The sequence below is a fragment of the Drosophila eugracilis genome, unplaced genomic scaffold (assembly GCF_018153835.1).
Source record: "Drosophila eugracilis isolate 14026-0451.02 unplaced genomic scaffold, ASM1815383v1 contig_2152, whole genome shotgun sequence".
Classification (NCBI taxonomy): domain Eukaryota; kingdom Metazoa; phylum Arthropoda; class Insecta; order Diptera; family Drosophilidae; genus Drosophila; species Drosophila eugracilis.
The window spans coordinates 1,509,985-1,525,991 of NW_024573036.1; the positions used below are offsets into that span (position 1 = coordinate 1,509,985).

The 16,007-nt window shown below is 43.0% G+C and overlaps 7 protein-coding genes across 8 annotated transcripts; 2 read left to right on the forward strand and 5 right to left on the reverse strand.

The window, feature by feature from the left end:
* Positions 1–2,110: 2,110 nt before the first annotated feature.
* LOC108110489 (chymotrypsin inhibitor SCI-III) lies at positions 2,111–2,627 on the forward strand. Its single transcript, XM_017219567.2, has 2 exons — positions 2,111–2,248; positions 2,314–2,627. The coding sequence occupies exons 1-2, from the start codon at positions 2,167–2,169 to the stop codon at positions 2,484–2,486; spliced, it is 255 nt and encodes an 84-aa protein (XP_017075056.1). The 5' UTR covers positions 2,111–2,166; the 3' UTR covers positions 2,487–2,627.
* A 121-nt stretch (positions 2,628–2,748) lies between these two features.
* On the reverse strand, positions 2,749–3,769 carry LOC108110488. Its single transcript, XM_017219565.2, has 2 exons — positions 3,057–3,769; positions 2,749–2,986 (listed from the first exon to the last, which is right to left on the reverse strand). The coding sequence occupies exons 1-2, from the start codon at positions 3,139–3,141 to the stop codon at positions 2,775–2,777; spliced, it is 297 nt and encodes a 98-aa protein (XP_017075054.2). The 5' UTR covers positions 3,142–3,769; the 3' UTR covers positions 2,749–2,774.
* A 699-nt stretch (positions 3,770–4,468) lies between these two features.
* Positions 4,469–5,085, reverse strand: LOC108110573 (papilin). The gene is made up of 2 exons (XM_017219670.2): positions 4,946–5,085; positions 4,469–4,707 (listed from the first exon to the last, which is right to left on the reverse strand). The coding sequence occupies exons 1-2, from the start codon at positions 5,052–5,054 to the stop codon at positions 4,496–4,498; spliced, it is 321 nt and encodes a 106-aa protein (XP_017075159.1). The 5' UTR covers positions 5,055–5,085; the 3' UTR covers positions 4,469–4,495.
* Positions 5,086–5,361: 276 nt separating this feature from the next.
* On the reverse strand, positions 5,362–9,883 carry LOC108110469 (chromosome transmission fidelity protein 18 homolog). The gene is given in 15 exon segments (XM_017219537.2): positions 5,362–5,569; positions 5,630–5,693; positions 6,136–6,356; positions 6,415–6,548; positions 6,602–6,777; positions 7,068–7,247; positions 7,249–7,303; positions 7,456–7,595; positions 7,664–7,766; positions 7,823–7,939; positions 8,000–8,228; positions 8,287–8,863; positions 8,917–9,074; positions 9,077–9,452; positions 9,454–9,883. Coding segments are annotated over 15 exon segments (2,973 nt in total). The 5' UTR covers positions 9,796–9,883; the 3' UTR covers positions 5,362–5,468.
* Positions 9,884–10,115: 232 nt separating this feature from the next.
* On the reverse strand, positions 10,116–10,964 carry LOC108110584. The gene is made up of 2 exons (XM_017219681.2): positions 10,422–10,964; positions 10,116–10,369 (listed from the first exon to the last, which is right to left on the reverse strand). Exons 1-2 carry the CDS (start codon positions 10,662–10,664, stop codon positions 10,181–10,183), a joined length of 432 nt encoding a protein of 143 aa, XP_017075170.2. The 5' UTR covers positions 10,665–10,964; the 3' UTR covers positions 10,116–10,180.
* Positions 10,965–11,116: 152 nt separating this feature from the next.
* Positions 11,117–14,430, forward strand: LOC108111131 (glycerophosphocholine phosphodiesterase GPCPD1). Of its 2 annotated transcripts, none has more exons than XM_017220495.2 (6): positions 11,117–11,208; positions 11,370–11,503; positions 11,702–12,098; positions 12,250–13,707; positions 13,760–13,906; positions 14,019–14,430. In XM_017220495.2, the coding sequence occupies exons 3-6, from the start codon at positions 11,703–11,705 to the stop codon at positions 14,136–14,138; spliced, it is 2,121 nt and encodes a 706-aa protein (XP_017075984.2). In that variant the 5' UTR covers positions 11,117–11,208; positions 11,370–11,503; position 11,702; the 3' UTR covers positions 14,139–14,430. The 2 variants fall into 2 exon arrangements, with proteins under 2 accessions (XP_017075984.2, XP_017075982.2); XM_017220493.2 differs by having other exon boundaries at positions 11,119–11,208; positions 11,291–11,503.
* On the reverse strand, positions 14,155–15,596 carry LOC121529969. Its single transcript, XM_041818129.1, has 2 exons — positions 15,212–15,596; positions 14,155–14,261 (listed from the first exon to the last, which is right to left on the reverse strand). Exons 1-2 carry the CDS (start codon positions 15,594–15,596, stop codon positions 14,155–14,157), a joined length of 492 nt encoding a protein of 163 aa, XP_041674063.1.
* Between the last annotated feature and the right edge of the window lie 411 nt (positions 15,597–16,007).

Genomic DNA, 16,007 nt, shown 5'->3' on the forward strand with positions numbered 1-16,007 from the left:
GAAAAAAGCATGCCACTTACTTCGACTTAATCGCATTAGCTTTAGCTATTAACCAGCTCTTACCTTTCACAGGTTCTGAGTTAAAGGCAGTTAGTCTTCGGACTTCATTCAAGTAAAATCATCCAAAATGAAAACTCTATATGCGGCCTTTTTTATGGTATCGCTTCTTGGATATGCCTTGGGAGCAAATCGTAAGAATTAAATCGGCAAATACGAAGGACTATTACATTAAAATGATTTTCATTTAGTTCGCTGTAAGCAGTCTGGGGGAACTTCAGGGTCTTGCGACAGGATAATCAGAGGATATATGTTCAGTACGTGGAGCAGCAAATGCTTTTCCATGAACCTCAAAGGCTGCCAAGCTGTGGGAAAATTCTTTGAGAATAAGAGCGATTGTCTTCAGTGCTTGCAATCCTAAAATACCGAATTGAAAAATATCTTTATCTAGAATTGTATTACGTTGAGAAGTCCTAAACTTGATGTCATGAAATTGAAAAAAAATATTACATATAGGGAATAAAAGCATGTCACTTGCCATTTATTTCGACTAAATTGCATTAGTTTTAGCTATAATAGCTTCACAGGCTCTGAGTTAAATGCAGTTTGTCTTCAGCTAAGTTCAACGTATAATCATCCAAAATGAAAACTCTCTGTGTTGCCTTTTTGATAGTAGCCCTTCTTGGGTACTCCTTGGGATCAAATTGTAAGAAATAAATTGTCGAATACTGCGGATTATTCAAATTGAAAACATTTTCTTTTTAGTTCGCTGTAAGCAGCCTGGGGGAACGTCAGGGTCTTGCGACAGGATAATCAGAGGATATATATACAGTACGTGGAAGTACTCATGCTTTTCCATGAACCTCAAAGGCTGCCAAGCTGTGGGAAAATTCTTTGAGTATAAGAGCGATTGCCTTCAGTGCGTGGGAACATAAAAAAAGTCTAAGCCGATATATTATAATTCTCTCCAGAATCGTATTTCGTTAAGTCCTAGACTTGATGTCATGAAATCGAAATATATATGATAATTTGGGAGTAAAAGCATGAAATTTGTAATTTATTTCAACTGAATTTCATTCGTCTCAGCTATTAAGTAAGTTCTGTGATTCGATCTCATCAGTTAGTCTTTGATCATCAGTTAAGACTGTAGGGTAAACGTCTTTAACGCGGTCATACCCCAAATGAAGACTCTCTACATGGCCTGCTTGTTGGTAGCCTACCTTGGATACACTTTGGGATGGAATTGTAAGAATTTCTTTTCTAAACTCTTTACCTAGAAATACTAATCAGTTTTCCTTGAATTTTCATTTAGACCGTTGCAAGAATGGCGGAGGAACTTCAGGGCCTTGTGACACCATGATCCGTGGATATTTGTATAGTCCGTGGAGGAATATTTGCTTTCAGATGAGCCTCAAAGGCTGCCGAGCTGTGGGAAAATTCTTCGAAAATAAAAGCGATTGCCTTCAGTGTGTGAAGTAGTTTGTGAAACTAAAACCAAAACTAACTAACTTTTTCCAAGAAATATATCTAATAAGCTGGGCTCTTCTATTCGATTGGCTGGCAGGTTGAAAGCGAAACTCAAATTGAAATTGAAATCGCCTCTCCGGCTGTCAATCTGAACGCTTCACACACTAGTAGTTGGTTTTTTAAGTATTGGCAAAGCTGTTTCGTTGTTGGTGCCAAATTGATATGCGGAACATGTTTTTGTTGCCTTCTGCCAAGTGTCTTTACGTCATCTCCGCGGGCGTTGTTTTTTATGAGAGCCATTGTAGGGTATGCGATGAGGAGGATTAGTTTTCCCACTGACTTATATTGAGTAATTGTTATTTAGCTTTTCATGAAAAGTCACCAAAGTAAATCAATCACAAATAATATCTAAGTTATAGATTGTTTTGTATAATTAGCATAGTAGTGGGTCTCACTAAGAGAGTTTCTAAAAGGTAGGTAATTAGATTTCGGTCAGGCCTAAGTCATCCCCTGTAGTTGTTAACTTGGTCAATGCTGAGTATTGGCAAAAACAAAACAAAAAACGGGTATGAGCATTTGAAGGCATTTGTAAACACAGAAACCAATGCTGAGTGCCCGGTTCAGTGAGTTGCTGGCTCAAGAACGAGACGGTTGATTATCGGCTGAAGACGAGTAGAGGGTGGACCGCCAACTACAGATGAAATGAAGCCGGCTCCTTGGCAGTGGCTTTTAATTGGCCTCCTCCTGCTGATTCCGCATCGTTCAGGGGCGGCCTCCAAGAGAGGTAACTCTAGCGCTAGACTTGCTCAGGGCCTTTGGCATTCTAATAAGCGGTATTTCAAAATCTAGTTAAACTGTGCCTGCAGCCGATGATCAGTGGCCGTTGCTTCGGTTATGTGGAGAGCTACGCCTACAATCCCGTCAAGCGCCACTGCGAACCCTTTATCTACGGCGGATGCGGTGGCAACGACAACCGATTCTCCACCAAAGCGGAGTGCGAGTTCAACTGCCGTGATATATGAAAGTGCTAAGTGAAATGTCAATTCCCTAACTTACTATCTATCTACATCAAGTTTTTAGTATTACTTAGGTAACAATATAGACTTTCCAGCAATTTTAGCTTAAAAGATGAAATACAATGTAGTACTGCAGTGACCTATTTAGTTTATGATGTATTCTGACAAGCGGTTCTCCATAACTTAGGATGTCTTCAACTTAAATTACACGATATTCAGTCGGAATATTTTCCACTTAATAAAGCCCATTGAAAGTGAACAAAAAAGATTCCCTTCTATTTCGATTTGATTTATTCAACGTGGAGTTTCATTGGCTCTTGCTTGGTTGCGCCGCTTGACGTGCCGCGGATTGTTACAAATCTTGTCGCAGTCCTCAAGGGAGGCGAAGAGCCGTTTGTTGCTACAACCCTTATATTTGCAACGTTGCGCTTCCGGATCATAATGGATGCCCATGGTGGTTGGCATACACACTCCAGTCGTGCTCGGGGGACCTGGACAAAGATCTCCTGAAAAAGAGGCATCGAAATTAGTAATTATTTGCTTACATCTATTCCTCATAGTTTCTTGAGTACTTACGCACGCTCGCCTCTGCCATGAATTTCTGATCCGGGATGATCAGCAAGATCACACAAACCCAAATGGTTATCCAATGGTAGGTCATTTTGATAACAAGTTCTGGACGGTAGTTCCTATAGTTTTTCGTGTACTTCTCCGGACTGTTCCCAGCAAGTGTCGCTTGGTCAGCTCTGTATTGCAGCTCTACTTTGCTCCCAAGCACCGATGATGTCAATCTGGTTCAGGACAAACACAAATGCGCAGCAATTCGCCATATATAAGAGGGCAGTACGGAATGTGTCCGATTCCCGATTTCACTGTGATTAAAGGCCTCTAGTATATAGATGATAGGCCGATCTGTCTGCTTTTCTTATTTATTTACTTCTTTATTCCGACTTTATGCGTTTTTTATACTCGTCGCACTTCAAAGTTCAGCGAGAGTGCAAGAGCCCAGCCGAAAAAAACAAATGAGTCTTTGTTGCAGCCGTTGCTAGTTCGAAATGCAGATAGGGAATACTTTAGGGATCTAGTCTTCCTCCCCTTGGACTTTGTCTGCGCAGTTTTTGAGAGTTTTTGATGGCAGAAAGAAACGGATTTCGTTCACCTCACACTTGGTCACTGACTAAACGTCGAGTCGCGAACTCGACTCGAAGCCTCGAACAAAAGGCCTTCTATTTGTAATCAGACTGCCTCTGCCAACGACTCTGCTGCTGATTCGGATTGTACACAGAGGGAAATTCCAATCGATGAGTGTTCAAAATTAGTTTTTCTATAGCACTTAAATTTTATTACTTAAATGGGAATGCTACTTAATAAAACTTTTATTCTTTGGGAATTAAACATTAATTTAATCCATGAAAATCTTATTTTTTTATATCAATTTAAAATTCTTCATGTGTATTGATTGATAATACTCGAATACTCGATGGTGAGAGATGAGGCTTGACTCTCCTCAAATTCCGGCTAGATCCGGCGAGTGCCTGTTGCAGAAGGCTAAGAGGAGCAAACTAAGATTTTCGACTGATAAGGCCATCATGACGTATACGCAACGTACTGCGAATGCCCTGAGAAAATAGACCGACTTTATCAGTAGCATCATCTCCTTCAATGGCGTTCTACGGGGTCAAACTATTATTCATACATTTTTATGCTTTTTCATTATGAATGGTAAAGCAATATTACAGTCATCCTTCGATATATTCACAGCTCTTAAAGCTAGCGTAAATCCACATGCAATGATCAACCAAGACAACTTTAATTTCCAAGAACCTATAATCACAGACTAGCCGCACGTTTCGACTGAGCGACAATCGAAAGGCAGTTACGTCACAGGTCAACGGGGCGGATGATTGACATCCAGCTGAGATTAGGAACTTCGACGCAACTTGTTTGGCGCTCTGGACGATTTGATTAACTCTTACCAAATCAAACTATTTCATTTGTTTACGTATTTATTTATGCTACTCGTTCACATACAAGTCCTGGTTGCGACTGTTGCCTTGGATACACGTGGCGATGCAGTCCTGCTGGCTACCGAAAGTCTGGCCTACGGTCAGGTGGCAGGCCCCAATATTGTAGCTAATGCAATCCAGATGGGACGAGTCATAGTAGTAACCCTCGACTGATATGGCACAAACACCCTCGGAACGTGGAGGCAGCTCGTAACAAATTCCTGGCGATCAGTTAGATTTTATATGTTATTATTATATATTCTGATCGGCAGTTGGCATTGACCACAGATGATGATTTTAAATTAAATGGAAACAATGGTTGCTGGGCAACAACTTAGATGCAAAATCAGTTCATAAATTATAACAATATGCAAAATTTTGATAAACAAAATCTGAGATTAAGGAAATATTTACAATCTCTATATGGTTCTGTGGCACACCAACGATGTGGCTACTCACTGGGCATTGTCTGCGTGACTCTAGCATCTGTGCCGTGATGGTGGATCAGCAACAACAGCGCCACCAGCAGCAGCGACAGCACCACCGACGCGGGATACAGTCGAGACATCTGGACGGGCGGCGGGCAACTGAGTAAGCGAGGCATTCGGGAACACTTTCCGAGCTCAACCCACCGAAACCCGCGATAAGAAAGCACAGCTAACTACAGACATGTGTAAAGACTGCAAGGGTGGGGTTAATTTTGTTTTTAGGAACCACACAAAGAATGAATTAGAAATAGAGCAGCATGATTCAGAATGCTCAGCCCTTGTTGTTCATTGAGAGACTTCCAGTGAATCCCCGCGTAAGCTTATGGTTAAAACCGAAAACTTCATTAATCGTTCATTTCCAAAATTCAAAAAGATACAATGAGAGGCTTACTTATAGTAAATTTATTACCAACCTGCATTCGGGTATTTCCTATATAGAATGTGATTTTACAATTTGAATAAATAGAGTAAGAGACCTAAGTAAAAAGCTAAAGCTAGAGCAGTTCGTGTATGTGAACATCCTTGCGAACGGCATTGTTGAAACCCTCCTTATAGCGATACCAAATGGGGCTCTTCACAATAGCATCGGTTTTGGCTTTTGCAAATAACTCAAATTAAACAAAAACAGGATAGTTATATATTTTGAAAGACTTACCTTCCTCTGCTGAATTGGTTGAAGCCGATTTGTGAGTTATCCGGCCAAAGAAGTCTTTAGTGAGCTGAAAAGAAGATATTTATTTATTAAATCATAAAAAATACTTAAAAGTAAGTTAGAATGCTGATAAAGACTTTAAAAATATATACGTTGTTCTGCAAAGGAAACAAAAGAAAATCAAATGAGGACCCCCATAAAGTTAAGAACAAAGTAGCTTTCCCAGTCGCTTTCGTTTAAGATGGGCAATAAATGTTCGTTTGCGCTGATCCCACATTACGACTCCGATGGCAATACCGCCGGAATCCCCTTATGGGTTATTAGCTTTCCAAGGATTTGCAGCGAGAAAAAGAGCTTTGGGCAGAACAGCAAGGGAAGGTAATTTAGGGGATGGGAAAAACGAACAGAGGTCGAACCCGAAGCATATGCGCATTTTCAGTGAGTGGCTAAAATTTGCAAGTAAATTGCTGCTAAGTAAATGCAAGGCATGCAAATCCTCCAAGATTCACCTGCTGCCTGGGTGCACTGCTCATATTTGACGCCGAAATTGGCTTCGGCTTCAGTGTTTGCAAATGATTGGGTAGCTGGGCTGCAGCTCCTGGTGTCTTCTTTTTGGCGGCGGGAACTGAAGGTGCTCCACCCTTGGGGGCAGCCCGTCGGATCCTTTCCAAGTCCACCTCACGGGCTATCAACTGGCGACTAAAGTACGGGAGCGTGAGGCCAGCGTACCCTGAAGATATAAACGCATAGCTTTAGATCTATTTTGCATCTCCGTTATGTGGACTTACCTGGGAAAGCACTGAGTGCATCGAGATCCGGCTCAGTTTGGAAGATATAGTGTCCTTCCTGGGACTTGACCTGCACAAAAGTCAGGCCGAGATCAACCATCACCTCGATGGTGTGTCGCAAGTCCTGCTGCTCCCTGAAATTAATGAGTATAAAAAACTGTTTTACGGACCCCAGAAATTTACCTACTTCGGCGACAGCAACTGCACAGCAACGGATCGCAATTGCGGCGATAGAATCCTCTTCAGCAATGGCACTGTATCGAGGAGCAGAGTTCTGCCCTGACCCACACCCAAAGCCGAGGTGGTGACACCTTTGCACAGGGCCTGAAAGATGTTTCTCTGGTTGGTGGTCTTCTGCTGGAACTGCAAGGATAAAAGGGGGTTGGTCTTTGCGTAAACACTGCGAAATCTATGCAGGAGACTCATTAATCTTGTGATTGCATTTGAGGCACATAATGGACAAGAAATTACATGGCTTGATTGTGTTGATTATGCACTTTCCACAGGGCCTGGCCGGGGATGTTTGCCCCGGCTAATGACGCCTGCATAAATCATGAGCCTGCCTCAAAGAAGCAGCCTCACTGCGTTGAAAAGAAATAATGTGGCCCGGGGCCATCATCTCGTCATCGTTTCTTTTCCTCTTCCTAGCTCACCTCAAAGCCACGCGTGGGAAATGCAATTTTCGGCCAGGCCAGTGTGGCAAACAGCAAGTGCCAAACGACAAAGCCGTATTGCAGGTACGGGTACACACTGTAGTTCTGCTGTCTGCTAATCTGATGTTGTACTGTATCCGTAAAGCAAAACCATTTGAGGGCATCACACACGCCCGTAAAAGTTGGGATCGGGCATCTTCTGTTGTAGGTAATTCTCGTACACGCCTTGGGTAAGTCTGCCGAATCAAAGAACATTTTAAGTCATAAACCAACTAATTAGACTAAGAGCATTGCGTGAATTAAGAGAACACTAACATAAATGACATCCTAATGTAGCCAAAAACTACATCCTAAAAGGGTAGATTGCATTTCTTACTGGCTTCATTACCTTTCGAAGTCTCCACTGGAATGGACGACATCCAGAACATTGCTAACTCGTGTGGTCACTGACATGTTGGTCATTGTTACCTGGGCGGGTTCGTCGACCTTACTGGCGTCCGCCTGGAGGGTTTTCCGCGGGCGTTGTATCTGAAAAATATCATAAGCTAGATTAAAAAGCCACATAAATATATACAAAAAAAAAAAAGAAAACCCACTCGGAAAATGGCATCCCACACAGCGAAGAGACCTTGATGCCTATCCTTTTGTCCTAGATTGTTGTTGAGCACATCTTGCAGAGTGAGACTGTGTTTTTGGACACTGAAAGGGGAGTCAGCATTAATATAAACCATGATAAATATTTGCCAAATACTCACTTAAAGAACTGCATGGAAGATATGCAGCTTCGCACATCATTACCAGATTTCTCAGCCAAGGCAATCAGAGAGCCAAAGTCTGTCTTTAGCTGCTCTCTGTGGGCAATCTTAACTAATCTAAAAGATAGTTATCAATAGTAAGAATACTATAGTATAGTATGACCATAAACAGCCTACCTTTCCGCTAGACGTGCAGATGCGATGGGTGGAAAACTGACCACGAAGGCCACTTGTCTTAAAGGACGCAGGGCGGGATCGTAGACATCGTTGCAAATGCAGATAATGGGTCGCTTAAGAACATTGTGCTCTGGCTTAGCGCCCTTGGCTTTTACTTTGTTGTAAATCCCGTCGCTGATGAACTTCACTAAATAGTCAATTGACTGCCGTGGAGCGCCGTCGATTTCATCTGAAGTGAAAGATATGATTAATAATTTATATCAGAAAATTAGAAATGGTTTTCCCACCTAGAACTATGCAATTGGGTCGCTTGTCCTCATTCAGCACCGAAGACATTTGTGTGCCGTTCTCCAAAGCCAGTTTAAAGGCCTCGGGACTGCGATCATCGGAGGCGTTGATCTCCCGGACATTATAGCCAGCATGCCTGGCGATTGTGTGAGCCAGTGTGGTCTTCCCCAGACCTGGTGGACCACACAGCAAAGCCACCTTCTGCATGGGTCTGCCCAGGGCATCTACATTTGTGTTGAGAGCCTGACGAGATTTACGCTGTCGCCAACCGCCATTAGATTCGAATTTGCCAGTGCGCTTGTTAAAGCTATTCAGCTGGTTGCTAGCTCCTCCACCACCTGTTTCTCCGGACACCGCCTCTTGTTCCTGTTTGGTGTGGAAAGCTTTGCCAAAGACCACCTTATCCCACATTTTTAGCCAATAAAGCAGACTCCTGTTGGTCATTTCATCGGAGAGCAGATCAATGTACTTTCTCGGCTTGTACTTGTCCACCCACAGGCGTCCAGGTTCCGTGCTGGAACTGGTGGACACGAGGGTAACATCTGGATCGGCTTCCACTGCACAACGACTTATCACCTGCAAGATCAAAACAATGTTTATTGGTTTCTTTCCTTAAGCTTGATACTCACTATTTCGCTGGCTTCCTGCCAGATCTTCTCCTTGGCTTCGCCCAAAAGGCTGCCCACCACTTCGCCTCTAGCACTGATCATGTCTAGCTGCCTTTGCTCGTATTCCTCGGAGTGAAATCTAACATAGATCCGCTCGAGATCGCTCCTCTGAATGGCCAAAAAGGCCAGTTTGGGATCTCATATGACAGATTCCTCATCTTGAAGTCATGTAGGGCTTTTAGCCGGCTCACTTCATCTTTCCGCATAGTTTTGCTGGACTCTCGCATTTTCCGTCGAAGTTCGAGGATCTTGTCGATGGCCTCGTTATCCCGTTGCTCCTCGGTTCGGGCTTTCTTCACCATAGGGTCTTCGTAGGACTCGTGGAAGAGATCATCTATATCCCCGAAGAGATCACGTTCCAGACGGCGCTTGTTGACGTTTTTGAGGCCAACTTCCTGGAGTTGATTTGCAGCCTCATTTTCCTTTTCCTGGGCAAATCCCCGGCTAGTTAGCTGAGTGTTTTCCAGCTCCTGAATGGCGGGCATCCGTTGGAAGGGGCGTGGAGCAGCCCCTGCCCACTGGCGGACCCTTGGGAGTCCCGAAAAGACGTCGATTTACATGGCCTCCGCCTGAAGTTCCTGCGCCTTCATCTTCACCACTTAACTGGCTGGCTCCGAAAGTAATCTGGGATAGTTGTGGCGATCCCAGCGTGGAGTTACCAAGGCGGGAGACATCTTTTAAAGCCGGAGGCTCTCTGTTTTCCTTTTGTTTCTCCGCTGCCTGTTTTGAGGTGCTGGGGCCATCGTACGGGTTAAACTCGTCCGGCAAGTCTTCCAACAGCTCCAATTCATCTTGGTATTGCAGCTCGAACTCCTCGTTCTCATCGGGATATTGATCCATCCTAGGTTTCCTTGAAAAACCGCCACAAAATCAAATTGTAAACAATATTTGGCACTGGTTATTTCCCGCCAAAAGAGCAAACAAAAACAGCTGTTCTCAAGAAGAGTTGCCACCTTTTAGGACCCAGCCGTCACTGACAGAAGCTGAATGATGTTTAATAATCACCATTTGCATTGGATAGCACTACGAGCTTCTTGTTATAAATCTCACATATATTCCCCAACAGTGATCAGCTGTTGATGTGTTGTTTTCTTTCTCATAACGCTTTCCCGCCAAAACTGAAATGCATTCGAAAGAGTGACTCATTAAAATCAAAGAAACACTTTTCCATACATATGTATGTATATATTTTATGTTTATATACACAGTTTGCATTTTCTATGCATTAGCCTGCTGTGTCCTTGAAAACTTTGACAGAAAGGATTGCCCTCCAACACTGCGGGCAGTTGTTATTTGTTTCCGGCTCGATGTGACCTTTGACCTTATGCAAACACGGATGTATCAGTGTTTTTACACCCTCCTTGCCCTTCAGCTCCTTGGCAATGGCTGGCTTCTTATGCTCCGGCTGGAGAATCTACAGTAAGGCTTTTAGATCTCTTCAAAACCTGTCGCAAAACTATGCTCACCTCGTAAGCCTCTCTCCATAACTTCGCTCGGCAGTCTTGTTCTCTTGGCTTAATATATTCATAAACACGAGAGCCGTTTTTTAGGCGAGAAGAATGCGGATACGGGGGAATGCATCCCGAACTTTTGCGTTGTTTAGTCTTACTTCTGGCATCAAAACCTTCCGCCTTTGAAGGGCGAATGTTTTGTAACTTTTGTCTTACTGGCCGGCTCATATCGATCATCGTGGTCGTAAATATACTCATGGGGAAGATCTGAGTTACCCAACGAGTTTCCGAGATCCCAATCCTCCATGATGGGTGTGTGCAGCAGGTGTGTTTAAACGACACTGATAAATGAGAGTGCAAACCTATCTCCTCGATGTCCAAAGTTTCTGGAAAGTACCGAACTTCGGGGATAATCTCCTAATTTTACCCTATAACTTTAAAGCTTTAATTTGTAAATGGAATGTTAATAGAATAAAGGTTACGCATTTTTAGGCATTAATATAAAATATACACATCTAAAAGATGCAATATATACTGATAACAAGAGCAAAATAGATACTTCTCTACTGAGATATAGATGCCATAACTGCAAACAAAAGCTTTTTAAATTAAAAGTAGAGAAACCCGTGATGTCTTCACAGGTAGTATTTATTTTTATTCATTGCAGCAATTTTTAGATTTCGCCATATGGTCACTCGTTTTTCCATTCCCACCGGCGACCCGATTTTCCTTGAAAAAAATAATGCAATTCACAGTTATACCAGCACCCGCACAAAAATCGGGCAGATAATATATACATATGGTATCATCTCCCTTCCTGTATCCTTCATCGTTCATTCTTGATGGAAATCTGTAAAATATATTGAAAATAGCAATTTTTTTAGCTGAAATCCGCGAGCCAAAACAGCTGCTATGACCGAAAAATCTGGCGATTCTTCAGTTTGCTCATTTCTTTTGTTATAGTTTCGCACCTCTGAGAAAGCCAAAGAAAATTGAGGAAAACTATCAAGAGGAAGCAGACAGCGACGGGAAAGCAGAGCAAAACAAAGCGACATAGCTTTTGTTTTCCTTGATTACAGCACACACACCCACACAAAGTGAGTGATAAAAGTTATTTATGTACGTCACCCACTGATAAGGTCAATAACAACAAATGCACTGTAAAAATGAAGTTAATCGATTGTGTTAATACCGTGGATATATATAATTATTTGCACTCGATAAAAATACGAACTTGTGACCTTATAAATAAGTGAAATGAAGGCCGTGTACAATATGTGAATGATTACTTACAGAATGCAAAATTGGTTGGCTTCCCACGATGGTGATGAGGATGCGATGGCGGCACCTTCATCCTGTCCTGCTTCCTCGGAGAACGGTAACCGGTTGGGATCCCGCCGGATCTTTGGCGATATAACCACCAACAGGCTTTGGACATTTCGGGTTCTGATGAACCAGGAACTAGCTGCCAACGAGCAACTGGCGATTGTGGGGAATTGCGAGGCCCTGGGGAATTGGCAGCACTCGGGAGCGGCTCTTTTGGCTAAGGAGGACGAAGATGAGGATAGCAATCTCTGGATAGGAGAGGTTTATGTCCCCCGTCACTGCGACACGGAATATCGCTATATGGTCTGTGCCGTAGATCCGAGCACGGAGCATCTGATGGTTCGCCGTTGGGAGACCCAATTACAGGTTTACTAATTGATTATGTACTGACCCTATACGAGTAGAGACCAAAAATCCAGCTGGACTTGGGATCGGACTTGATTAGAATACACTCGTATGGGACTCAAATTTGCCTGCTTATTAAGTAACATGACTAAAAGAGCCTCTTTCCTTACAGCCTCGTATTATCAAGGAACTCGATGAGCAACCTGCCAAGAATCACACGGATATATTTGGCTCCATTAATGGCCAGGAGAAGGTGGACCGGGGCTGGCTGACCAAAGAGACTGTGGTTCAGCTCAAGTTCTTTTACGCCCCGTTTACGTTTAAGCAGCGCATGAAAAGAAGACACATACATGTCAAGGTAACGCCCATGAACCTGAGTATTCCGAGTGCCAATTGCGAGTCGGTGACCCCCGTTTCCCCTTTGGAGGATTCCCTATCGAATGACACCCATGACACCAAGGAAAACGGTGGAGAATCATCCGCAGCCTTTGGCTTCAGCGAGGTGGTCACATTGAGTGCCGATGAGTGCGAAATCAGAAGTCAAGAGCAATTCGGTACTGCCTGTGGAGCCACCGATTTGGTTATATTTCACCTGACCGTGGGAGACTTTGAGAGCACGGCCTATCTGATTGATTTGTATAGCTACAGCTCGCGAGTGGCCAAAGAAGATGGTCCACCGAATCATCTGGGCTATCATTATGTGCTACCGAATCTTTTCAAGCGTTCTGAAGGCAATTTGGAGCTACCAATAACCTGTGCCAAGGGCCATCGACCTTTGGGAATGATGCGTCTTGGCTATCTTATCGTGAAGCCATCTTCGCAGTGTGCACACATGGATATGAGTGTCAGTTATGCCCGATATTGGAACAACAAGTGGACGGGACTGGATGTGGGACACCGTGGTTCGGGAACCAGCTTCAAAGCCAAAGATGCTGTGATTCGAGAGAATACCATAACGTCTTTAAAGAATGCTGCTGATCATGGTGCCGATATGGTGGAGTTTGATGTGCAACTGAGCAAGGATCTGGTACCGGTGGTTTATCACGATTTCATGATCTACGTCTCTCTGAAGTCGAAGTGTAGTATGCAGGAGCACGATTTCCTGGCCTTGCCAATGAGAGAGTTATCCCTGGAGCAGTTAAAGAAACTAAAGGTCTACCATATAGCCGAGGGGCTGTCCAGGGAAACGCGCTCTTTTCACAACGATGACTTACTGGAGCACCAACCCTTTCCCCAGCTGTCTGATGTTCTTGATGCCCTGGATGTTCATGTTGGTTTTAATATTGAAATCAAGTGGTCCCAACGGCTAGAGGACGGCAAAATGGAGGAGGAATTCGAACATGTGGTGGATAGAAATCTCTATATTGATTGCATACTGGATGTGATTCTCCGAAAGGCAGGGAATCGTAGGATTGTCTTAAGTTGTTTCGATCCTGACATCTGCACCATTCTGAGATTCAAGCAAAATAGATATCCCGTCATGTTTCTAACCCTTGGAAGGACTACGAAATATCAGCAGTATATGGACCCCAGGGGAAACTCCATGGAACTGGCCGTTTGGCATGCGGTGGCCATGGAGCTCCTGGGCGTTGTGGCTCACACCGAGGACTTGCTGCGAGACCCTAGTCAGGTAACATGATCCACTGTCGAGTCGTGCATCATTCAGCTACGGACGCTTTTAGGTAAATCTGGCCAAGGAGCGCGGCTTGGTACTGTTCTGCTGGGGTGACGACAACAACTCCAAGGATACCATTAAGCTGCTTAAGGAGCTCGGTCTGCATGCCATCATCTACGACAAAATGGATGTCCTAACCACCAAAGAGGTCAAGGTAAGTTCGTGAAACAATTATGGTATTATTTGCTTAACTAATAATAAGTAAATAATACTCATGTTAGACTTTCATTTAGCTTTTTAATTAATCCAATACTACGCTCCCATAGCAAAGCGTTTTCCACCTTCAGGCCAAGGACAGTCAGAAAGAGCTGCTCAAGCTACAGGCCCTAGAAATGGGTCATGTATGGCACACCTCTGCCGACGGAAACGAGGAACAGCAGGCGTAGGCACTGGATATCGGATCTACTCCACTATTTTATACTCATCTTTATTTTGGCAAATACCGCTTTGCTGGGACCAGGACTCATCTGATTCCCACATCTGCCTTTGCCTTTGCTCCATCTTATTACCTAGGAAATTGCATTTGATTTTTATAAATAGTTTAAGGTACCTCAAATCTGTAAAACCAAATAAGGAACCTTTAAATGTGGCTTTTTTGTTTCCTAATTTAATACAACTGCTCTGTACTTCAGTTCTTACGTTCCCAAAACTCTTATAAATACAAATTTCAAGAAAACATTTTTAAATCTGTAATAACATCATTTCTTTAATAATTATAATGGAGAGTGCTTTATGGGTTGGTCTGCATATAAAGGCGATATTTGAAATCGAACTTAAAAACTTAGATTAGTTTTATAAAATGTGTTCTGCTGAAGAAGGCAATTCTTGCTTTTTTATTATATGTTGTTATCTAATTGGCAAATAAATCTTTTTTCATAAGAGCAATTGCCGACGTACATACGTCCGTCTCCGATTGCAACGCATCGCTCTTGGTCCTTTTTGTGACTAGGTTCACCAGCACGCCATTTTAAAAAGGAAGCTGTTTTACCGGAGGCTGTAGACACAAACCGGTCCTTTTGGGCTCGATCATTGATGCCCAGAAAGTATGCTTCATCGCAGTCGATCCTGTCAACAATAGCGTCGAATTCCTCTTTATTTTGAATAGATGCTAAGTGTCCTCCCATTCGACGACACGTGCTCTGAGCATCAACCCAGTTTTCCTCTTTATTTTCTGCAATGTAAAAGTATCTTTGGCCGATCCGTTCGAAACCGTGTGGTATGGATTTTACTTCGAGCTTCGATAGGGTTGCCTTAATTGCATTGAGGTGGCTGTCCATCTGGCTCTGCATAGATTGAAGCTTATTTTCTAGGGCTTTCATTTGGCTCGTCTTTATCGCTGTGAAGTGGCTTTCCATCTGATTCTGCATAGATTGCAGTTTGTTTTCCAGGGCTTTGAATTGGCTCGCCTTAATTACTGTGAAGTGGTTTTCCATCTGACTCTGCAAGGCTTGCAGTTTACTTTCTAAGGCTTTCATTTGGCTCTCCGTCCTGCCCAGTTTTTCCTGAAGGACATTAGGAATTAACCTCTGTATAGACTCCTGCATGTTAACCTGCTGACTCTTGATCCTGTCCAGCTTTACATCCTTGGACTCCTGAGAAGCCCTTACGCTGCTCACAGCTTCTTGCAAGGCGGCCAACTGAACTTTGATCTCGTTTTGTCCTTTACGGGTATCATTCGCAGCCTTACAAGTGCTATTTTGATCATGGTCGGCGACAACATGGTCCATTACTGTCCTCATCGTCGAGAAGCAGTAGCGATCACAATCCTCGTTGGGTCTTGCCAGCGATCCATGCCAACTACTGACAATTAGCAAGTGCAATAGTACTGCCGCTAGTCCAGACATCTTTGTTTATGCTTCTTGATGGAGGAAACGCGAATAAAATCACCATCGTCTGACTGGCTTTATAAATGGTTGCTGTTCCATGTTTTAGGCATTACATTAAGCGCTTATCAATATATAAATAGCTCTGTTTACAGTCAGGCTGTTCTTATACTTAATACTGCTCATTGATCCCAGATAACCTAAATTCTTGGAATATGATATGTGGTCCTGCAATCTTGAATTATTATTAATTATTACTAATATTCTGTCATAGTAACATAATCAATAAAAATAAATATGAATTTCAAATATAAAATTTTTTCTCAATTTAATACAATTCCTCTGTACTTCAGATCTTACGTTCCCAAAACTCTTATAAATACAAACTTCAGAAAATATTTTAAAATCTGTAACAACATCATTTATTTAATA

Excerpts from the sequence above, each read along its gene's own strand:
- LOC108110489 (XM_017219567.2), top strand. The coding sequence starts at position 2,167 with ATGAAGCCGGCTCCTTGGCAGTGGCTTTTAATTGGCCTCCTCCTGCTG. Across the intron at positions 2,249-2,313 it reads AGGGGCGGCCTCCAAGAGAG|TTAAACTGTGCCTGCAGCCG; the intron begins GTAACTCTAGCG and ends TTCAAAATCTAG.
- LOC108110488 (XM_017219565.2), bottom strand. The coding sequence starts at position 3,141 with ATGACCTACCATTGGATAACCATTTGGGTTTGTGTGATCTTGCTGATC. Across the intron at positions 2,987-3,056 it reads CATGGCAGAGGCGAGCGTGC|GAGATCTTTGTCCAGGTCCC; the intron begins GTAAGTACTCAA and ends CCTCTTTTTCAG.
- LOC108110573 (XM_017219670.2), bottom strand. The coding sequence starts at position 5,054 with ATGTCTCGACTGTATCCCGCGTCGGTGGTGCTGTCGCTGCTGCTGGTG. Across the intron at positions 4,708-4,945 it reads AGTCACGCAGACAATGCCCA|GAATTTGTTACGAGCTGCCT; the intron begins GTGAGTAGCCAC and ends ACTGATCGCCAG.
- LOC108110584 (XM_017219681.2), bottom strand. The coding sequence starts at position 10,664 with ATGAGTATATTTACGACCACGATGATCGATATGAGCCGGCCAGTAAGA. Across the intron at positions 10,370-10,421 it reads TATGGAGAGAGGCTTACGAG|ATTCTCCAGCCGGAGCATAA; the intron begins GTGAGCATAGTT and ends GCCTTACTGTAG.
- LOC108111131 (XM_017220495.2), top strand. The coding sequence starts at position 11,703 with ATGCAAAATTGGTTGGCTTCCCACGATGGTGATGAGGATGCGATGGCG. Across the intron at positions 12,099-12,249 it reads GTTGGGAGACCCAATTACAG|CCTCGTATTATCAAGGAACT; the intron begins GTTTACTAATTG and ends CTTTCCTTACAG. Across the intron at positions 13,907-14,018 it reads TAACCACCAAAGAGGTCAAG|CAAAGCGTTTTCCACCTTCA; the intron begins GTAAGTTCGTGA and ends ACGCTCCCATAG.
- LOC121529969 (XM_041818129.1), bottom strand. The coding sequence starts at position 15,596 with ATGTCTGGACTAGCGGCAGTACTATTGCACTTGCTAATTGTCAGTAGT. Across the intron at positions 14,262-15,211 it reads CCAAATGAAAGCCTTAGAAA|GTAATAAGATGGAGCAAAGG; the intron begins GTAAACTGCAAG and ends GCAATTTCCTAG.